Here is a 22,309-nt window from a genome sequence, read left to right on the forward strand (position 1 = left end):
GTGGTTCATTTAAATTTACATTGGCATTTAGAATATTGATAGTGAAAAAATTAACATTTTTTTACTCTCTTCTTACAGATTGAATATGAATGCATAAATGAAAAGAAGAGACAAAAGAAAAAGAGCTATAAGAACTCAGGTGTTATCAGTGTGAAACTCTGTGAGGTCGGTTGGCTTTCGTCACTTATAACCAGGTCGTATTTTGAGTTCTCCTGCAAGTTGATTTGTTTCAGATAAGTGCAACTGAAAATTAGACAACTGAAAATCACTGGATAATCTGGTCACCCAAAGAAACAGTATGGAGTAAGGAATAATGAAGTCTTTCAAGAAATTTTGCTTCCTACACAACAGACAAGAAATATTAAAACTTTCCATTACCTTAGCAATGTAGAATCTTGGTATTTTTCCAACCTATAAGTGGAAATTGCCTGACCTGGTTCATCTGTTTTGACTATAATTTCATGATGAAATGTTATAAATGAAAGGAGAATGACCAACTTTCAGTGAAAAAATATTTTTAAAACATTGTTTTATTTATGAATTCTTACTAAAATTTTATAAATATTTTTTATAGTAAAAAAGGAATTCAGGCTAGGAAATAGTTGATATCTCGTTGTTCTAAAAGAATGTAGTTTTAGTACCAGTGGCTCATGCCTGTAATCCTAGTTACTCAGGAAGCTGAGATCTGAGGGTTGTGGTTCTAAGCCTATCTAAGCACTCCACAGGGCTCTTATTTCCAATAAACTACCAAAAGTAGACTGTGGCTCAAATGGTAGAGTGCTAACCTTGAGCAAAAAAAGCTCTGGATGAACCCCAAGATAAGGACACAAGTGGTTTTTTCTTTGTTGCTATTGATTCTAACATATCTATAAGGTACCACGTGATTTTTTTGTTGCTTTGTTATATCCCTCCCCCACGGTGTAACCCCTGTTTTCACTGTATTTGATGTTGGTATAATTTGGGGAGGAGAAGGGAAAAACCACATTGTGTGTGTGTGTTTAAATAGGGATACAGGTTGACTCATTGCAACAATGAGATGTATAAGATACCATGTTGAAAAAGGAACTTTGCAATTTGGTGGGGGGGCGGTGTAGTTGTGGAGATGGGAGGGAAGGGATGGTAGGGGAAAAACAAAGGAGGAGGCAACAATGCTTGATAAGAAATGTACTCATTACCTTGCTCATGTAATTGTAACCCCTCTGTACAATATTTTCCCCCCAAATTTTATTTATTTTATTTTATTTTTTAATTTAATTTAATTTTATTTGTGAACATACTGTACAGAGGGGTTACAATTACATGGGCAGGATAATGCGTACATTTCTTACCAAGCATTGCACCCTCCTCCTTTGGTTTACCCTTCACATCCCTTCCCAGCCTCCCCCCTCCCCCCCAATCCCAATCCTTCTCCTCCCCCCCCCCCCCCCGCACCGATGTTGTAAAGCTCGTTTTGGACATGACAACTTGCACTTCTCATTATTGCAACAGGTCCACCTGTATCCTTAAACAACTGGTTTTTCCCCATCTCCTCCACAAGTTATACTGACATCAAATATAGTGAAAGCAGGGGTTATACTGTGGGGGAGGGACATACAAAGCAACAAAGAGATAATCTTATAAATGCGTTAGAAACACATGCATGAAAGAAAAAAACATTAAAATACATATCTAAGTGTTCATTTTCCTGACCTCACATTATCTGACCTTTTCCGCTTGACTCATACATATACTAGATATTGCAAATAAGGGAAACCATGGGACCTATGTTTCTTTGGGCCTGGCTTACTTCACTTAATATAATTTTTTCCAAGTTTTTCCATTTCCTAACAAATGGGGCAATGTCATTCTTTCTGATGGAGGCATAGAATTCCATTGTGTATATATACCACATTTTCTTGATCCATTCATCTGCTGAGGGACATCTGGGTTGGACAATGCTTGATAAGAAATGTACTCATTACCTTGCTCATGTAATTGTAACCCCTCTGTACAATATTTTCCCCCAAAATTTTATTTTTTAAAAAATAAAAAAAATTTTAAAAAAAGCTCTGGGATATCCCCAGCCTCAGGACAGGCAAAAAGAAAAAAATGCAGTTTCAATAAGCATTCAACCCCAAGTATATACTAGTAGGACAAGGTAAGAAAAATGTTTGCCAAGAATGTTTCTTGTGAAATATAGGATACCACAAAGTCCAATATAATGACCACAGATCAACCAGAAACCCTTAAGTACAATTTGCAGTAGTTTCTTTTCTGTAGCTGAAAAGAATGTGAGGTATGAGAATCAGGATGGTTTATTTATTTATTTGTAGATCTTGATGACCATGTTTGTTCAAACTTCAAGATAGCGTGTTAAGATCATTCCTAATCTCTAAAACTTAACGTGAAGGCTGGGAATGTGGCTTAGTGGTAAAGTACTTGCCTAGCATGGTTGAAATCTTGGGTTTGATTCCTCAGTACCACATAAACAGGAAAAAGCCAGAAGTGATGCTGTGGCTCAAGTGGTAGGATGTTAGCCTTGAGCAAAAGAAGCTTAGGGACAGTGCCCTGGCCCTGAGTTCAAGTCTAAGGACTGGCCAAAGAAAAAAAAAGAGTGAATACATTTCATTTTTTCCCATTAACATTGTTTGTAATCTTAACATTGTCATAATTATCCTGAAGTAAGAGCGAACAGATTTGGGGCATTTAGGGACAGGAGTTCCTTATTCTCAAATCCTGGGGTGATTTCCACAAGTTTATATCATGTGTTGCTCAATGTACAGACTTTGCAAACCATGTGCCATGGAGGCTTTTGTGTCTCTTATGTAGTAGGCCAGCTTCAGTTTTAACAGCCTGCTGTTTGTCTTTAGATAACAGTAGAATGCACATTCCTTGACTACATCATGGGAGGATGTCAGCTGAATTTTACTGTAAGTAACACTGAATTTTCTGACATAGACTTTTTCCCTCTATTTTGCAGTATTTTTTTTTTTTTTTTTTTTGCCAGTCTTGGGGCCTGAACTCTGGGCTTGGGTGCTGTCCCTCAGCTCTTCAGCTCAAGGCTAGCGCTCTACTACTTGAACCACAGTGCCACTTCTGGTTTTTTTTGCTTATGTGGTGCTGAGGAATCGAACCCAGGGCCTCATGCATGCAAGGCAAGCACTCTACCACTGAGCCACATTCCCAGCCCTTGCAGTATTTTTTTTTAACTGTTTTTATAAGTCAAATTGACTTTGTAATAAAATTTACACTATTATTTGTTCTCCTCACAGACCTTATAGATTGTCCAGGTTCATGATGGGACTTTTGACTTTGTTGATGAGAATATCTTTGCCCTAAGAGAAAGCAGATATATACATACCAGTCGTTATCTTGCAGTAATTTAAAGACTAGGGACTATTAATCAAACAAACTTACAAAACACAATCCATGAGATTGAATTACATATATAAATGCATATGAATTACAGATGTAGGGATTATACGTAATCCCTGTATTCAGAATTTAGGGACTTAGGGAAGCAAGAAAAATAAGAACAGCACATGATTTCATGTTGAAGCTTTAATGGTTTAATTTTCTATGGAAATACTGATAGGCATTTGTTAAGAAATGTCAATATCAGGCTCTGGGATGAATGGATCCAGTCTCTTGAAGGTTTCTTGAATCCCAAGCACAGGTATCTCTGCCTTCTGTTTAGTAAGGGCTGTTCACTCTGTTTGACAGGTGGGAGTAGACTTCACTGGCTCCAATGGTGACCCAAGGTCTCCTGATTCCCTTCACTACATTAGCCCCAATGGTGTCAATGAGTATTTGACTGCAATCTGGTCTGTGGGATTGGTCATTCAAGATTATGATGCGTGAGTATGACTTTGAGAATGCTACAATACTTGTTCCTGTAATTCCCCAGGAGGGATTATTTCTGTTCATTATACGTTGCTGTATATAGGTATTATAGGATGAAGGTGCTATTTTTTTTTTTGGTCAGTTTTTTTTTTATTTTTCTCTTCATGACTGTTTTTTATTTGTTATTTTTTGTGCAAGGCCTGGGTACTATTGTTATGCTTTTTATATCCCTCAAGGATAGTTCTCTACTACTTGAGCCACAGCTCTACTTTCAGCTTTTTAGAGGTGAGTTGCAAAGTGTTTCCTGCCCAGGCTGGCTTGGAACTGTGATCATCAGATCTCAGCCTCCTGAGTAGCTAGTATTACAGGCATGAGCCACCAGTGCCCAGCCCCTTTATGACAGTTTTCTGATCTCTCATTTCTTGCTGTGATAACTATAATGTGCTACATCTAGCTTGCTTATTTACTAGCTGAATGAAGTCAATAAGATTCTTCTTGTTCCTTGGATCTGTTTCCTTTAGGTTTAGTCATTAGGAATAAGTTGTGGGTGTGGTTGTGATACAGATGACATCTTTGTAAGCAGTAGTGAAGCCTTTTTCTTTTTTTTTTGTTCGTTTTTATTGTAAAAATGCTGTACAGAGGGGTTACAGTTACATGAGCAAGGTAATGAGTACATTTCCTATTGAGCATTGTCGCCTCTTCCTTTGCCCCCTACTATCCGTTCCCTCCTACCTCCTCCACAAAGTTGTAAAGTTCATTTTCAACATAGTGTTTTGTACATCTCATTGTTACAATGGGTCAACCTGTATCCTTATATAAGCATTTTGTTTTTTCCCTTCCCCTCCCTGAATTAGAGAAGTGTATATACAAGATGCAGGGCACCGATATCAAATACAGTGAAATAGAGGTTGTACTGTGGTGGAGGAACATACAAAGCAACAACAAAATCACATGGTACATTATAAATACATTAGAAACAATAGCAAGAAAGAAAAAAGATATTTGTGTCCCTATCTTGGGGTTCATTTCGCTTAACATCATCTTATATAGTCATATGTACATAGCTTTTGGCCTTTTCTGCTTGTCCTACACATGTACTCATTATTGTAAATAAGGGAAACCATGGGACCTATGTTTCTTTGGGCCTGGCTTACTTCACTTAATATAATTTTTTCCAATCCTTTTTCTCAACATATCTATTTCCTTTGCAATCACTGAATTAGTATTTTTAAAATTGTGACTTTCAACATTGGGTAACTTAATTGCATAGCTAGAATTTTCTGAATAGATTTGTAATGGCTAGATTTTGAGTAGATTTGGAGCTGGCCACACAGCTAAGAGTAGCGCATGAACATAACATACCCTGTGTTCAAATGAGTTTGTTATAAATTAACAAAAAACTTCCGGGCTTTATGTTTTTTGTTTTTTTTTTACACATTTGTTTATTGAGATAATGCACAAGATTTAAAGAGAAAAGAAAAGGTTGTTCAACAGAAGTATGTTTTATCTTTTTACTTTTCTAAGACATCAAAATATTTTTTTAAGAAGGAACTTATATTGATTTTATTGCAAGTAAATATAAAGGCTCTTTTGAAAAAACAGTATTTCAGTTTTTTTTTTTTAATTTGCTTTTTAGTGATAAAATGTTTCCAGCTTTTGGTTTTGGAGCTCAGATACCTCCTCAGTGGCAGGTAAGAAGAAATCTCATTTAAAAGCATTTCTTCTGAGAAAAGCAAACCAGACCTCATCAGTCTTTTGTCTTTGGACAGGTATCCCATGAATTTCCAATAAACTTTAATCCAGCCAATCCCTACTGTAATGGTAAGTTGAAAAAATAACATGAATTTTTTAAATTGAGCGCCTCTCTAGTCTCTGTTTTTCTTGCATTTTAAAAGTACTGAAATTCCAATTCTAGGTTTGATTTATGTTTCAGGACACATTTAACTTTCCGTTGTATAAAGTATAAAAACTGTGCAAGGTTGGTGTTAGTGTGGTAATAATATAGAGTCGATCAGTAATACGATGGTGAAGGTCATAATTTATGCTATGTTATTCTACTTTATAGGGTTTAACAGTACAAAAACAATCAGAATGTTAAGATCAACAAAAACCATACATAAAAATATTCTCATATAGGGCTGGGAAGGTGGCTCAGTTGTAGAGCGCTTGCCTTGCATGCATGAAGCCCTGGGTTCGATTCCTCAGCACCACATAAGCAAAAAGAAAAAAAGCCAGAAGTGGCACTGTGGCTCAACTGGTAGAGCGCTAGCCTTGAGCTGAAGAGCTGAGCGACAGCGCCCAGGTCCAGAGTTCAGGCCCCACGACCGGATCCCGCCCCCAAAAAAAAAATAAAATAAAAAATATTCTCATATATATGTATATAGTTTGTAAAATATATTTTTAACAAAAGGAACAATTTAGGTCAGACCTTGGTGGCTCACACCTGCAGTCCTAGCTAATAAGAAGGCTGAGGTCTGAAGGTCAAGGTTCAAAGCTAGCCCCGATAGGAAATCATGATTTTATCTCCAATTTCCTACCAGAAAATCAGAAGTGGAGTTGGTAGCTCAAAGTGATAGAATGCTAATCTTGAGCACAGAAGCTTAGACTGGACAGTGCCCAAGCCCTGAGTTCAAGCCCCATGACCAACCAAAAAAAAAAAAAAGCAATTCAGTTTTGTAGCCCTGAGGAAACCTTTTCAGACAAGTGGACAGAGTCCAATCTTTCATTATTACCTGTTCACATAATACTCTGTAAATGGAGAGAGGAGTAAAAGGAACAAAGAATTGAACTACTGTAGTACATTTCTTCTGTGTGGGGAGCAGGAGGCAGATTTTTGTCTTTGTTTCCCTTTTCACTTTCTACTTCAAATATAAATATTCCTTTTTGTTTTTCTAACCACAGTCAACCTATAACGCCAAGTCTTCTACTGAATTATTCTTCTTCCTCTCGCCCTCCCCCTCCTCCTCCTCCTCCTCCTCCTCTTCTTCTTCCATTTAGAGGAGAGATAGGTGTGGTATTAGAGGCATCATTTAAAATTCTAGAGAATATGCTAATTTTTTTGCAAAGCGTCCTTTTAATAACTTTCTTTTTGATTGTGGGGCCTGAACTCTGAGCCTGGGCGCTTTCCCTCAGTTCTTCAGTTCAAGGTTAGTGCTCTACCACTTGAGCCACAGCACCACTTCTGGCTTTTTCTGCTTATGTGGTACTGAGGAATCAAACCCAGAGCCTCATGCATGCAAGGCAATCACTCTACTACTGAGCCACCTTCCCAACCCCCTTTTAATAACTTTTAATAAATATGTTGATAGAAAGATCCTTTCCTTTTCTTCCTAAATAATGTTCATTAATATTGGGGAAATTGGTACAAAAGTTTTCTACTTTGTTCCAGGATACATCTCCACACTAATTCTTTGTTCCTTTGATGTATTTTTAGTGGCCAATTATGACCCCTTTTATCCCTGTTTGAAATTGCAGAAACATTCTTTTTAAGAAATATGTTTCTTTCTTGTGGCACAATTGAAATTATATTGTCAGTATGGGTAACTTACATCATGTGACAATTCATTTTAGTTCATTTACTGTGTAAGCAATTAGCTTTTCTTTAGGCTATTTACCAAACACAACTTTTTAAATTTTGATGTACAGTCTGGAAAAAATAGTTTAAATTAAAAAGAATTATGTATAGAAAAAATGCAGCTTTATTTTAAGGCAAGGAAGCTAAATTCCCTTTGTTAATGTTGGAGTTTAGTTACCTAGAAAATGCAGGCTATTTAGTAATATACAGGAAAGCTTTTAGGATGATTCAGTTTTAGCTGCGGAATTGAAGGGAAGGCTATTGATAGTTGTTTATGCTTTCATGTTTAAAAGTAAGCAGAGAGGATAGAGGTGGAGGGAAATATTGTTATTGGCTCCATTTTTTCTAAAGTGTATTTCATTGTAGTGAGAGAACTTGTTTCTAGCCTTTGTTAATGTTACTGTGTTTATTACTGCTGGATTAACTCTAGTCAAGGTCATTCATAAGACAAATTGTTTCTTCTAAGTTCAACATGAACAAGAGGAGTTTATTGGAATTCTTAAATTTTAAGCAGAGAGAACTGATCTTGTGAAACAAGCTTTTAAACCAGATATATGATCCTTGTTAGTCTGCAGTCTGTTGGACAGTTTTGAAGCAGGAGACGTGTTCTGGTTTGCATTAAGAATTTTTCTGTGATGATCTCAAAAAGTATTATAAGGAATTCTGAGTATGTTATTATTCTACTTGCATCTTACCGTCTCTGTTATTATAGGCATATTTAACATGCCTATATAGATTATGTGTTTCATCAGCAGTCTGTTTTCCCAGAATGTCAGTCAAATGTCACAGCACTAGGCTCTCCTGTTGTAATAAAATAAAATAAAAAATTCTCTAAATCTCAGTGTCTTACAGTGTCAACAGTTTATTTCTTGCTCACTTGACTTGTGGCTAGATTGTAACTCTGCTCCATGTTTCTTTGTTTTGTTTTGTTGAGATAAGGTCTTACTATGCAGTTTAGGCTGGCCTCAGACTCCTAAGTGCTCAGATTATAGATATGCCACTCCAGCTCTTGATGTTTCTTGTTTTGGAAGTCAGGCAGAGAAAAAGAACTAGGAAAAAAACAGGTGGTAGTTCTTTCTCTTTTTTTTTTTTGGTCAGTCATAGGGCTTGAACTCTGGGCCTGAGCGCTGTCTCTCAGCTCTTCAGCTCAAGGCTTAGCGCTCTACCACTTGAGCTACAGAACCACTTCCGGTTTTCTGGTGGTTTATTGGAGATAAGAGTTTCACGGACTTTCCTGCCCAGTCTGGCTTTGAACTGCGATCATAAGACCTCAGCCTCCTGAGTAGCTAGGATTACAGGCATGAGCCACCAGCACCCAGCTATAGCATCTTATTAGTCATGAAAGACATAGTTAATCAAATATCTCGGCTCAACTTCCTGTTTTGGCTCAACTTCATGTTACCTTTCACTGGAGCAGAGTGGAAACTCATTAATGTTTTTACAGCCAAATGCACACTTTTTTTTGTAACCCTGAAGTGACTATTTAGAATAAATACAGTACATGCCTAATCTTTACAGTATCAAGTAAACATTTGCATCACTTAATTAGCTAGATTTGTGTGTGTGTTTGTGTATGGTCTGGTTTTGGGGCTTGAACTCAGGGCCTAGGCACTGTTCTTTTTTTTTTTTTCCTTTTATTTTATTTTTATTTTTTTATTGTGAAAATATCGTACAGAGGAGTTACAATTACATGGGCAAGATAATGAGTACATTTCTTATCAAGCATTGTTGCCTCCCCTTTGTTTCCCCTTCCCATCCCTTCCCATACTCCTCCCCTCCCCCCACCCGATCCTACCCCCACCCCCACCACTGTTCTTGAGATTTTTTTTTTTCCTAAAGGCTAGCATGCTACCACTTGAACCACAGCTCAGTTTCCAATTTCTTGGTGCTTGAGTCTCACATACTTCCCTACCTGGGCTGACTTCAAACCACGATCTTCAGATTTCAGTCTCCTGAGTAGCCAGGATTACAGGCATGAACCACTAGTGCCTGGCAAATTAACTAGAATTAATACTTCCTTTATATGCATATTTTAGGAGAAAATTTGGCCAAATACACAAATCTTTTTTCATCTTGTCAGTAATTGTTCTTTTTTTTTTTTTTTTTTTTTTTTTTTTTTTTTTTTTTTTTGGGTCCGGTCGTGGGGCCTGAACTCTGGGCCTGGGCGCTGTCCCTCAGCTCTTCAGCTCAAGGCTAGAGCTCTACCACTTGAGCCGCAGTGCCACTTCCGGCTTTTTTCTTTTTGCTTATGTGGTGCTGAGGAATCGAACCCTGGGCCTCATGCATGCAAGGCAAGTGCTCTACCACTGAGCTACCTTCCCAGCCCCTCAGTAATTGTTCTTTACTGCTACCATCTGCGATATGCAGCAACTTCCTTAGTTATTTTCTCTTCTAACAAAAGTCATATCAGGAGTCACATCAAAATTAAGCAAAATGTAACAAAGCAGTAGATTAATGAATAATTTGACAGAGATAAGAGCACATGCCTTCTATCATGAGAGGGCAGAGTTTGTAGATTTTTCAATGAAATCTAGCTATGAGGTTTTATAGTAAGTTTTAAAGGAACTATTGATATGGAACTTTTGACCACTTAAAGTACTGTCTGTTGACACTTAAATATTATCAAGTATTACAAATGAAAATATTGTGCTTGACAATTTTTAATACTGATTTTTTTTTGGGGGGGGTGTCTAGGAATCCAAGGCATTATAGAGGCATACCGGGCCTGCCTTCCTCAGATCAAACTCTATGGACCAACTAACTTTTCTCCAATCATAAACCACGTGGCAAGGTTTGCAGCTGCAGCGACACAGCAACAGACAGCTTCTGTAAGTGCTCTGTGGCCACAGGTTGTGAAAGATGTGGATGTTTCTTGGTCCTCTTACCATGATTCTATTCATTTGGTCTGTTGGGAACAAAGTCAAGAACAAAGGAGTAATGAAGTAGTTGTCATTGGTTTAGAAGCAGTATGTGTTTTCAATCAAAACAAAACAGTGCTTATGTTCATGAGTCATTCTCAGTTTTGAAATAATTTTCTTAGAGCATTACTCCCCTCTCCCCACCACAAAGACTACCATTCACCTTTTTGAAGTAGACGTCATGGATTAAAGCTGAAGGAGACAATACCATTCACCTTGGTAAGATTGGTGACTGTACTAAAGAAGTTTTAATGCCTATTACCAATTGGGCCTTAAATAATAAATCTTTCCTAGTTTCAGTATATTCAGAAGTAAAGGTAGGGTTGAGTGAAAGCTCCCTTTGGGAATTGTTAAAAGAAATGAATAAATAATTCATTGATAGTGTACTGTGCCTGCATCACAGGAAATAGTACATGCTAAGTACTATTAGAAATCTTATTCCTAGTCTAGATGTTGTATGTAACATTTTACAACTCTGAAAAATTTTGTTAGAGATGAAAAAATTCAGAAGATTTACTATCTGTCTAAACTAGTAAATGTTGGATTTTAATTAATTTTTGTGTGATTACCAGGGCTTGAACTCAGTGCCTAGATTTTTTTTTCCATCAGCTGTTTTGCTCAGTGGTGGCACTCTGCCATTTGAGCCATAGCTCTACTTCTGGCTTTTTGGTGGCTAATTGGAAATAAGAGCCTCATGGATTTTTCTTCCTGGGCTGGCTTTGAACCTTGATCCTCAAATCTCAGCCTCATCAGTAGCTAGAATTTTAGGCATGAGACATCAGTGCCTGGCAATGTCAAGTTTTTTAAACTGTGTTTTAGTTTGGACTTTTGTGAATGGAATTGCAACTTTCTCTTTCCATCTATACTTTGATGTATCTAATGTTTCAATTAAATGAGGGTGTTTATTCCTGTGCCTTGGAAGGATTTATCTTTGACATTTTAGATGCATTGCTTCTGTGTATTTTACCAATGTTACTTTGTGGCATGCTGTACTTTTAATGAACCTTTGATTTCTATACGAATGGTCATAGAATTTTCTTGTCATTGGAGAATCATAGGATATTTTATGCAGATGGTACCCTGAGTAAAGACTTGGAAAAAATTATATTAAGTGAAGTAAGCCAGGCCCAAAGAAACATAGGTCCAATGGTTTCCCTTATTTGAAATAAGTAGTATATGTCTGAGACAAGCAGAAACAGTCAGATAAGTTGATGTTAGGGGAAATGAACCCCAAGATAAGGATTCAAATGGTTTTTCTTTCTTGCTACTGTTTCTAACATATTTATAAGATGATTTCTTTGTTGCTTTGTATGTCCCTCCCTCACGGTATAACCCCTGTTTTCACTGTATTTGATGTTGGTATACTTTTTGGAGGGGAAGGGCAAAAACAAATCGCTTAAATAGGGATACAGGTGGACCCATTACAACAATGAGATATACAAGACGTTATGTCGAAAAATGAACTTTACAACTTTGGCGCAGGGGGTGTGTGGGGGGGCATGGGCAGGAAAGGGGAAACAAAGGAGGAAGCAACAATGCTTGATAAGAAATGTACTCATTACCTTGCTCATGTAATTGTAACCCCTCTGTACAGTATTTTCACACACACACACACACACACACACACACACACACACACACACACACACACACACACACACACACACACACACACACACACACACACACACACACACACACACACACACACACACACACACACACGGTAAGGAAAGAAGCACGATTGGGAGATCATGATTAATCATACTCTCCAAGACCTCAACCTGCTCAGTGGATACACTTTTCTTGCTTTTTTTTTGACAGCAATATTTTGTGCTCTTGATCATTACTGATGGTGTGATCACAGACCTTGATGAAACCAGACAAGCTATAGTTAATGCTGCCAAGCTGCCTATGTCCATCATCATTGTTGGAGTTGGAGGAGCTGACTTCAGTGCCATGGAATTTCTGGATGGTGATGGAGGAAGTCTCCGTTCCCCATCTGGCGAGGTGGCCATCAGAGATATTGTTCAATTTGTACCTTTCAGACAATTCCAGAATGTGAGTACCACTCCACTCTATTTAAACATCTTAGTATTTGAACACAGGCCTTTGCCAGTCTATACCCAAGCAGCTGAGTCAGTGTATACAGTTAGGAGATGGATGGGTGTGTGAGCAGTTTGGCCCCTTTTTCATATGAGAGCTGTAATTGGCTGTGTCACTGTTAGCTTTGGGTACATCTTGCAGTTTAGCTGATAAACTATTAATATGGTATTGCTGTGAATGTCTTGCATATATTTTATCTTTGAAACGCCAGATAAAAACCCTCTGTATAAAATTAGAGTTTATCAGGGTGAGAGGCAGTTTGATGAAAACTTTTTAGAAGACTGTTTCACCCAATTTGTTTCAGTGGCAACATCTTAACTTACACAGAATCACAACTCAGGTTAGCTCTCTCCTGTAAGGCCACTGACCTTGCTCCTTGCAGACACATCGTTTTCTTTTCATGTCTGGCCCTCCTAAACCATGAAACCACTAATCTGTTGGCCATTTCTATGATTTTTGACATTTCAAGAAGAATTTATATAAATAGAGTCAGACAGTGTATGACCTTTAGAGATTGACTCTTTTTATCACTTAAAATAATTCTTCTGAGAGTTACCCAGCCTGTTCCTTATATTATATTGCTATTTTATATGTATATACTTGCATTGTCTTTTTAAGAGTCATTATATGAAAGGATATTATCATCTGTGGTTAAATGCTTTGCATTTTTCACATTGTACCAGTTGTATAAAAAGCTTTAGTAGTTTGCTTTCATAAGTAAATCTATTGCTCATTTCATAAATACTCTAGTAATATTATAAAGTAATTTTTAAAAGTTCTGAGTATTTTCACATGGAAAAGAGCATGTGGGAATCTTATTAATGAGGCTATATAAAATTTAATCTGATAATGTGAACTTATAGAAACCACATAAAGTCTAAACATAAATAGAATCTGGATATTACTCTTCCCAAATGACCTTCAGATGAGGCTGTCTTTGTAATCATACTGAAGCTATTTTAAGACTCTTGTTTGCATGTATTCATTTTTATTCATGAGTACTTTTGCATGAGGTAGTCATACCATAGTTTAACTGCTCACCCATTGAACCATACTAGTTTATAGTGTTGGTCAATTATATAAAAAGATGTTACAAGCATTCATGTATAGGGTTTTTCCTGTATATGAACATAAGATTTTATTCCTTTAGTATAAATACTCAAGTACAGTAATTACATATGTAAATACCAAATCAACTCAGTTTTTTCAGTAGCTATACCATTTTATATTACCACTAGCTGTGAGAGTACAAGTGGCTTGTGTGATTATAAAGTAGAAATATTGGAGCTCTTTATGACTATGAGATAGTTGTGGCTTGATTCTGTGGTTATTAAGATTGCTCCAAAATGATATAATTGAATAGACATACAAACAGATAAACCTGATGAATGTCTGGACTAATGTCAATTTTCTGGTTTGATGTTATACTATAGCTATAGCTATATATGATGGTACCTTTGAAGAAAACTAGTTGAAGAGGCCATGGCACCCCAATTATCTTTGTACCTTCCTATGAGCCTATAATTGTTTCAAAATAGATGGTATTACTTAACACCAAGCAAATAAAAGACAAATTTAAAAATTAAAGAACACCAGCAACAAATTATCAAACATTAAAAAGTCTGGAACCCAAAATAGGATTTTATAGATAATTTGCACAGGTAATAATAGCAATTAAAAGTAGCATTGATTATTTAGCTTAGTCTGTACTTTGGATCTTGTTCCTAAATACAAAGCTAGGAGTTAGGAAGTATAGCTTGTTAATAGCTAGTGAGGTAATTCTAGTCTTTTTCTTAAAAGAATCAGTAATTTTCAGTTGTTAACAGCTACTTTGGTTTTGTTTGTTTAAAGGCTCCTAAAGAAGCCCTGGCTCAGTGTGTCTTGGCGGAGATTCCCCAGCAGGTGGTGGGCTACTTCAACACATACAAACTCCTTCCTCCCAAGAACCCAGCGACGAAATAACTGGAGCCACAATTACAGCCAAGGGAACTCCTCTGCCTCCTCTATGAGAAGCGATGCCATCATGCACACACAACCATGAATCTGCCACGTTGTGTACTCCTCACCCCCAGCGCTTAGGATACAGATGTTGTGGGTTTTTAGTTTTATTTTTTGAAGATTCTTTTTAAAGCATAGTTTTTGTGCTTTTTGAAGCAGCCAGTGCCAAGTCCAACTTTACCCAACCAATTCAGCAACTGCAGATGATTTACAGTAATTGTACGGAAGCCATTTGGATTGGAACTTAGTACAGGGAAAGCTGGTTTTTGTTGTTTTGTTGTTTACTACCCTGTGGTGAAAATGTTATGTTTTAATGTTTGCCATTAGGAAGAATGGGCGATTGTTAAGATGATGTACTTTTTGCAGCTTGCTGGGCTTTGCAGCAAACGTTTCACAATCAATGTCCAAGGTCATTGACTGAGCAAGCTTCTTAAATTAGACCATCCTGACTTTGCTTTGATAGTCCTATCTTCAGTCCTTCCTCTGGGGTTCAAACTACGTGGTATACTTTTGCTGCATGTAGTCTACATGTAGTCTCACAGGACCACAGGGAACGAAAACATGTACTCAATGTTTGAAATGCACAGTTAATAAGTAGGGAGCTTCTCATGCCTTTTTAGGTTTCTATTGTCATTGTGGAGCACTGTAAGCGTGCTGAATGAGACACTCAGGATTCTGTAGAAGCATAGATCTTAAACTGTCCCAGATTCAACATCACTAGATTATTTTGAGTTTGTTAAATGGTTAGTATTTGTTTCTAGGAAAGCAAAGAGGACCAAACATAAAGGTGAAAATTCAGAATTCTAGTTCCTTCTGAATAAAGAAAGATTAATTTAAATAGAAAGGCTGCCAAGTAATTTTTATACTTCTCCTTGCTAAGGTCCCATATATTAATTTGTACAGATTTATTTAGACATTTTTTCCTTTTTTTAAAGTGACATTTTTCTGCTTTTTACCCATCATGCCTGCATTAATCAAAATCACCGTTAGCATCTTAATAGCATACAATTTCATAATTCTCAGATCTCATCCTCCTGAGTAGCTAGGATTACAGGCTTGAGCCACCAGTGGCTCTACTTTTTCTTTGAAGAGTAGAATATATTTTCCTAACTGTACCCATTAGGAATATTATGTATTAAATATTACATTTTCAGAATAGATTCAGTAACCTTTGATTAAGGAACTGGGTGCCAAGGACTATGCATATCTATATCTATATGTTGTCCCCTATGAGAACATTTAAAATTGTGTGCTTATCCCATGTCCCTGAGTGGATGCCCAGAGCAGCCGTGTGATTAGACTCTCCACATTATTGGAGATCTGCTACACAGCCTCTGCCTCTTCTCTCTACAGCATGTGAAGGAAGTAAGCAGTCTGCCACTAACACCTTAGCTTCCTGAAAAAGCTCATAAGGTACCTACTTGCCACAGGTACTGAGCCTAGGTAGGCAGTTAACCCTTCATACTTGGCTATCTGGCCTCTGGGGGTGACTCTTAACCCCAAGGCCCCCACCTAATAGGCTGCTAATCTATTGAATGGCTCATCAGCTAATAAATTATTTCAAAATTAACAACAGAAAAGAAAATTGAGCATTATTTCCTTTTGTTGAGACTTCATTGTTTCAGATGTCCTAATTTTGGTTCTGTGTACTTGTGAACAGAATAGATGAGTTGCTATAGTTTGCCATGTTTCCTTCTTTAAATATAGAAATGTGTTTAATAAACGACTCACATGTATTCTCAGTGTGTGGAAGCAGTAAGAAATATAGCTTGTCTGTTGAATGCTACGTCAGGCCTCACTGTGCTCCTGCCCCTTTCCCCCCACCCCACCACCTCAACAATGCCTGGCTCACCTGCCCCCAGCTGCTGGCCATGAGCCCTGGTGGCTTTCATTTAACAAATAACCGTCTAGCTGTCCTTTTATTTGGCCTTCATAACTTTATATTTTGGCTTTTCCAGAATTGCTCCCTTTAAAACACATTTTTATTTAAATTATTAATTTTTTGATTAGCTTCATCAGTAAATTCATTTCAGCTAGGAGTCCAGCAAATTAAGGTGACTGGTAACCTTTCTGCAGTTGGAAATGAAAGCTCTTGCAGTTTCTCAGTTGTCATTAAAAAAAATTCTTACAGTTTTAACAGCTACATTGCAAGCTGTTTTCATATTGTTTTCTATTAAAATAGTCCTTTGCAGCTAATGCTGGCATTCATCCCCACCCCCTTTTTTTATGTTGGAACTAGAGCTTGAACGTGGAGCCTTAAGGTTTCGTTCTCTCTCGGCTTTCTGGCTCAAGACCTGCAATCTGCTGCTGAGCTGAACTTCTCCTTCTGTGTTTTTGTTTTGTTTTGTTTTCTGGTTATTTGGAGATACAAGTCTTGTGGACTTTTCTGCCCAGGCTGGAGGTCCTTAGACCTACGTTTTCTGAGTAGGTAGGATTACAATTATAAGGCACCAACACCCAGATAACCAATTTTTTTTTCCTTTGTGTCAGTCCTGGGATTTGAATTCAAGCCCTGGGTGCTTGTTTTTTTATTGTTGTTCAAGTCTAGCACTCTACTGCTTGAGCCATAACTCCATTTCAGGCTTTCTTTGGGTAGTTTATTGCAGATAAGGGTCCATGGGCTTTCTTGAAACAGCTTTCTTGAGTAACTAGGATTACAGATGTGAGCCACCAGTACCTAGCTAGCTATTTTTCTTATTTATTAAAAGAAAAAAAAATGGGGGGGGTCTGGTTGTGGGCCTGAACTCTGAGCCTGGGTGCTGTCCCTCAGCTCTTCAGCTCAAGGCTAGCACTCTACTACTTGAGCCACAGTGCCACTTCCGGCTTTTTTCTTCTGCTTATGTGGTGCTGAGGAATTGAACCCAGGGCCTCATGCATGCAAGGCAAGCTCTCTACCACTGAGCCACCTTCCCAGCCCCTTATTTATTTTTTTTGCCAGTTCTAGGCTTGAACTCAGGGCCTGAGTGCTATTCCTGAGCTTTTTCAATTTGAGGCTAATGCTCTACCACTTGAGCCACAGCTTCACTTCAGCTTTTATTTTTTTCCTCTCTTTATGATGATTAATTCGTAAGACTCATAAACTTCCCTGCCTGCGCTGGCTTTGAACTACAGTCTTCAGATCTCAGCCTCCTTAGTAGCTAGGATTACAGGTATGGGCTACCAGTGCCTGCTTTAGCTATTGATTTTTAAGTTGCAGTTAAAAAAATAACCCTAATGCCTTTCACATATCATGTAATTAGATGTATTACAAATATGCATTAAAATGATCGATCTATTTCTCACATATAAATGTGCTGAGAAAATACTAAGTCTGTTGGTTTAGCCATGTCATCTTGTGGCTAAGACCAACTGTAAGACCTCTAATAGCTATTTGCTTTAGATGTACCTTAGGCAGCTCTTCCAAAGTAAAGTCAGGGGCTCCTTGTTGGTGATGCTGTATTTTGATATACTTTATTTTTATCATTTTGTAAATTTACTGGAAATCTATCTTTAATAGGTCTCTCTTAGTCTGTATTTTTCTTCCTTTTGAAAATGATATATAAAGTCAGAAGTGTGGTGGAAATTGTGAGAGACAGTTTTGTATTTTTATGGATATCATACCTAGGTCTGTGTAAACTTTCTAATATATGAATTAATATGTTAAATATATCCTCCACGTGAATCCTTTCTTGATGTGACACAGTAGTGTCTCCTTTTCATTTCAGTTCTTTCTCCATCTTATTAAAATAATAGGAAAATAAGAAATAACATGTCTTAATCTGTTTTCTGCCGCTGTAACAGAATTGTGAAGATTGAGTAATTTATAAATAATACAAGCTGGGAAATTGAAGAGTGTGGTGCTGACATCTCAAGATGGTGTCTGCTGAGACATAACACTGTGGAGGGCTAAAATGAATTCATAGATGACAAGAACCCACCTCTAGTAACTGACCCCTCCCATGACGGCAGCATTCATCTGCTCATGACAGGAGGACAGCACTACTCCATTCCCTTGTGACTTAATTGCCTCCTACATCCCAGCTGTTTTACTGACTTGCCAATTAAATTTCAATACAAATATTGAAGGACCATTGAGACCACAGTATAAAATGGATGTTTTTGAATGATGTGTAAATTGCATTTTACTAAATTCGCTAGTGGGTAGGAGATTGTTTTATAGGAGCTGTTTGTTTTAAAGATTTGAAATAGGTCCATAATAGTTTTCTGGGTATAGCTGATAGCTGATAGCTAGGATGACCTGCTACATATGGTATTTAAATGATCAGTTATGTTAAGCAGAACAATATATCCATCTAACATTTTATATTTATAATACACATACATGTAGTAAATAATATATATTATGTATACATATGTTCATATATATAATATATGCATATACATATGTATAATATATGTATATAATGCATATGCATATATGTATATAATGTATAATATATGCATATTACACATGTGTATGTATTACACATATATAATAACTATTACATATATACATTCTATATTTCACATATACATATATAATATACATATACACTATATATTACATACAAATAAGTTTAATTGTTTCTCTTCTAGTCATTGTAGTGGGCTTTAGCAATACTGTAGTATTCCAAAAAGCAGCCACATATGCTACCTTTGTAGAAGTTAAGGTCTAGTAGGGAAGACAAAACATTAAAGAAGTAATGAGAAAAATTGGGAGGCTAGTGTGTATGCATTAGGGAGAGACCTGGTTATTCTAATCTGGGAGGTGAGGAACTGTGCAGTAAGGATGTGGCATGGAAGCTAAGACACATGGGTAAAAAACTTACATCAAGGGATCAGATGAAGTAGAAAGAAGTTTAAATTTGCTGGATTTGTAATTTGTAGAGGAGAAGTCTAAGAGAGGTAGAGAGCGGAGGTGGGCTGGCTGGTAGAGTTTATATCCTGGGACTGTTGCCAAGCTTTGTTCTAGCTACAATGGCTTTGCCTTGGTAGAGTTTACTTTTTGCTTCAGAATCAGTACCTGATTCTTGGTCTGTTTCTTTTCTTTTTTTCTTTTTTCTTTTTGCTGGTTGTGGGGCTTGAACATGTGCTGTTGCTGAGCCTTTTCGCTCAAGGTTACCACTCTACCACTTTGAGCTACAGCACTACTTCCAGTTTTCTGGTGGTTAATAAGAGTCTCATGGACTTTCCATCCCCAGGTTGACTTTGAACCATGATTCTCAGATCTCAGCCTCCCAAGAAGCTAGGATTACAGGTGTGAGCCACCAGGGACCAGCTTTTTAAATTCTTTTCTTACTACAAGTTTGCCTTCATATGATATCATCTGTGGAGCCAGATTTCAAATTCTGTAATGGTTCAGAGGCTTAACTCAGCAATAATATGGCTCTTCAATGGCCTACCCCTTGTTTGTGGTGAAACACTCACTTCCCATATTACCTGTTGCTATCATTATCTTTGGCCTCATACTACAGAAGACTCACAAGGGATTGTAGTGTTCTTGGAGAACCACACCTTGACTTAGCTATTCATTCGTCTCCAAAAGAAATGATGAAGTAGCTGTTTATTGTTCCAACCAGAATGATGACTTCATACAACTGGAGGAAAGACTGCCATATGTTGAATCTATTCATCAGTAGACTCACCAAGCACCAGGTGACAGCAGCTCATCTTCAAGAGCCAGACTCAGAAAATTTTCAGAAGTTGGAGAGCTCTAGAGAGTTTTCAGAGAGATCCAGAAGGAAACCATTTGTCTTTTCCCACTATCCATTTCACCCTCTTAAGAATTGATCTCTTCCTTGCACAGTAGTAAGGACTTCAGAATGGCAAACAACAGGAGAATTCAAAAAGAGATTCTAACTTCATATCTTATAATAAAATAAAATATGGAAAGAGCACTAAGAAACCTTTATATCTGGAGGAAAGTGTATAAATTTATTTATTTATTTTTGTCAGTCCTGGGACGAACTGTATGCCTGGGTACTGACCCCATGCTTTTGTGCCCAAGGATAATGCTCTGCCACTTGAACCACAACTCCACTTCCAGCATTTTGTAGTTTAGTGGAGAAAAGAGTCTCACAGACTTTACTACCTGGGCTGGCTTTGAACTGCAGTCCTCAGATCTTGGCCTCTCAGTAGCCAGGATTAAAGGCATGAGCCACTGGTGCCTGGCATCCCACTTGTTATTTTTTGGTGATCATCTCACCCCACCTCCAAGCATTTGTTACTCTTCCGTAATGTCCCATGGCAACTTGGTCTCTTCATGCCAATCCTCACAGCAAGTCCAAAATATTAGCTTTTGCACTCTAACCCACTCCATTCAACCCATATTCTCACTCCAACATGCCCAAGCCTTCTACTCTGATATGTAGAACTGGGTCATTCGTTAGTAAAATCCCTTATATTAATGAGTTATCTGACACAAGCCTTTCAACTTCTACTTCTTACTTAAATCTGACACTCTTGAACATTATTTCCTCTACAATCTTGTTAAGTGGAGGCTATTTGCACTTTCTGATCTAACACTGGACTTGGTTTTGTCTTTAGCCCTACCTCCTACTTTTTGTTTTTGTTTTTGGAAATATGGTCTCGGTACTTAGTCCAAGCTGCTTTGAAAATGGAGATATTCCTGCCTCATCCTCCTGAGTATCAAAACTTTGAATAAAGTTTTTCTCTTTAAGATCTCTGACTTTGAATTTCAATCATTAGTGTTCTATCATTGGATTAAGTCAATATCTTTATTATATATTTATATGTCTTTATAATAATATTGTTCTCTACCCAGCATTCCAAGAAACATACTCTAGACATTATTATTGATAAGAAACCCACATTGTAAATCTCATTTGCAAGTAATTCCATTTTCCAAGAACAACTTGCTTTCCAGCTCACTTCTAGTAGCATAACATTAGTAAATTATTATCCACTGGTGCCTTTAGTCCACTAATTCTAACAACTTTTCAGTGTTCCTCATGGCATGGCCCCTCCTCTCTTGTTTTCTAAGCTTCTTCCCTACTTTCTTTTAATTGACTTGGCCCATTCTGCTTCAATCATACAGACTTTCTTGCTCCTATTGATTGTGCCTGACTCAGGTTCTGTGTAATTGCTGTTTGCTGCCCCTTCCTTGTTGTAAAGTGCATTATTCCAAAAGCTACATTTAGGTAGATGGAATATTGGAGTCTTTTTTTCTTTTTTGCAGTCATGGGGCTTGAACTTGGCCTGGCGCTGACCCTGAGTTCTTCAGCTCAGGGTGAGCACTCTACCACTTGAGCCACAGCACCACTTCCGGTTTTCTGGTGGTTAATTGGAGATAAGAGTCTCATGGACTTTCCTGACCAGTCTGGCTTTGTACCACAATCCTAAAATCTCAGCCTCCTGAGTAGCTAGGATTACTGGCATGAGCCAGCAGTGCCAGGCTTTGGAGACTTTATTGTAATACTAGCAGTCTGCAGAATACCTGTTGTTACAAAGGCCTGCAGTTCCCAAATGCGCATAACACAGACAGCAAACAAGCTAGAGAGAAAAGAAAGAACAAAAACAATACTAAACCAATTCAGCTCCAATGGAGAGCTGAACTGGGATGCCACGATGACCAGAGACAAGCCAGCAGACAGGACATGGGAGATGATCACAGAGGCACATGTGGTATGGCAGAATGAGGCCTCTGCTGGTCTGGGTCTAAATAGAGTCCAAGCAGGGGGCAGTTCCACAGGAAATTCCCAGTCACAGGCACTAGACTGACAGATTCAGTAACCTATCAGCCAAGTGCCTGTCCCTGTCTCCAGGCATCCGGGCATGTCCACCAACTGGGCGGTGGGGGCCTTTCAATTCCTCCAGCCTGAAGAAAGATGTGAGATCCTGTCACCTACTATGTGGCCAATATGGTGACAGCCAGATCTGGCCTCCTTACTTC

General features: G+C 37.8%; 1 protein-coding gene across 2 annotated transcripts in view; it reads left to right on the forward strand.

The window, feature by feature from the left end:
* Cpne3 (copine 3) overlaps window positions 1-18,645 on the forward strand; it is a 47,067-nt gene extending 28,422 nt beyond the window's left edge. The window contains exons 9-16 of one of the 2 annotated variants that reach the window (XM_069991019.1): window positions 79-165; window positions 2,850-2,909; window positions 3,703-3,836; window positions 5,459-5,513; window positions 5,592-5,643; window positions 10,091-10,224; window positions 12,139-12,375; window positions 14,272-18,644. In XM_069991019.1, the coding sequence (XP_069847120.1) occupies window positions 79-165; window positions 2,850-2,909; window positions 3,703-3,836; window positions 5,459-5,513; window positions 5,592-5,643; window positions 10,091-10,224; window positions 12,139-12,375; window positions 14,272-14,382 (870 nt within the window). In that variant the 3' untranslated portion in view covers window positions 14,383-18,644. Of the gene's footprint in view, window positions 1-78; window positions 166-2,849; window positions 2,910-3,702; window positions 3,837-5,458; window positions 5,514-5,591; window positions 5,644-10,090; window positions 10,225-12,138; window positions 12,376-14,271 lie in introns of both variants that reach the window. The other variant, XM_069991020.1, reaches the window with a different exon arrangement.
* Window positions 18,646-22,309: the final 3,664 nt, after the last annotated feature.

Source organism: Dipodomys merriami, unplaced genomic scaffold (genome assembly GCF_024711535.1).
Source record: "Dipodomys merriami isolate MVZ:Mamm:240054 unplaced genomic scaffold, mDipMer1.0.p SCAF_4, whole genome shotgun sequence".
NCBI classification, from domain to species: Eukaryota; Metazoa; Chordata; class Mammalia; order Rodentia; family Heteromyidae; genus Dipodomys; species Dipodomys merriami.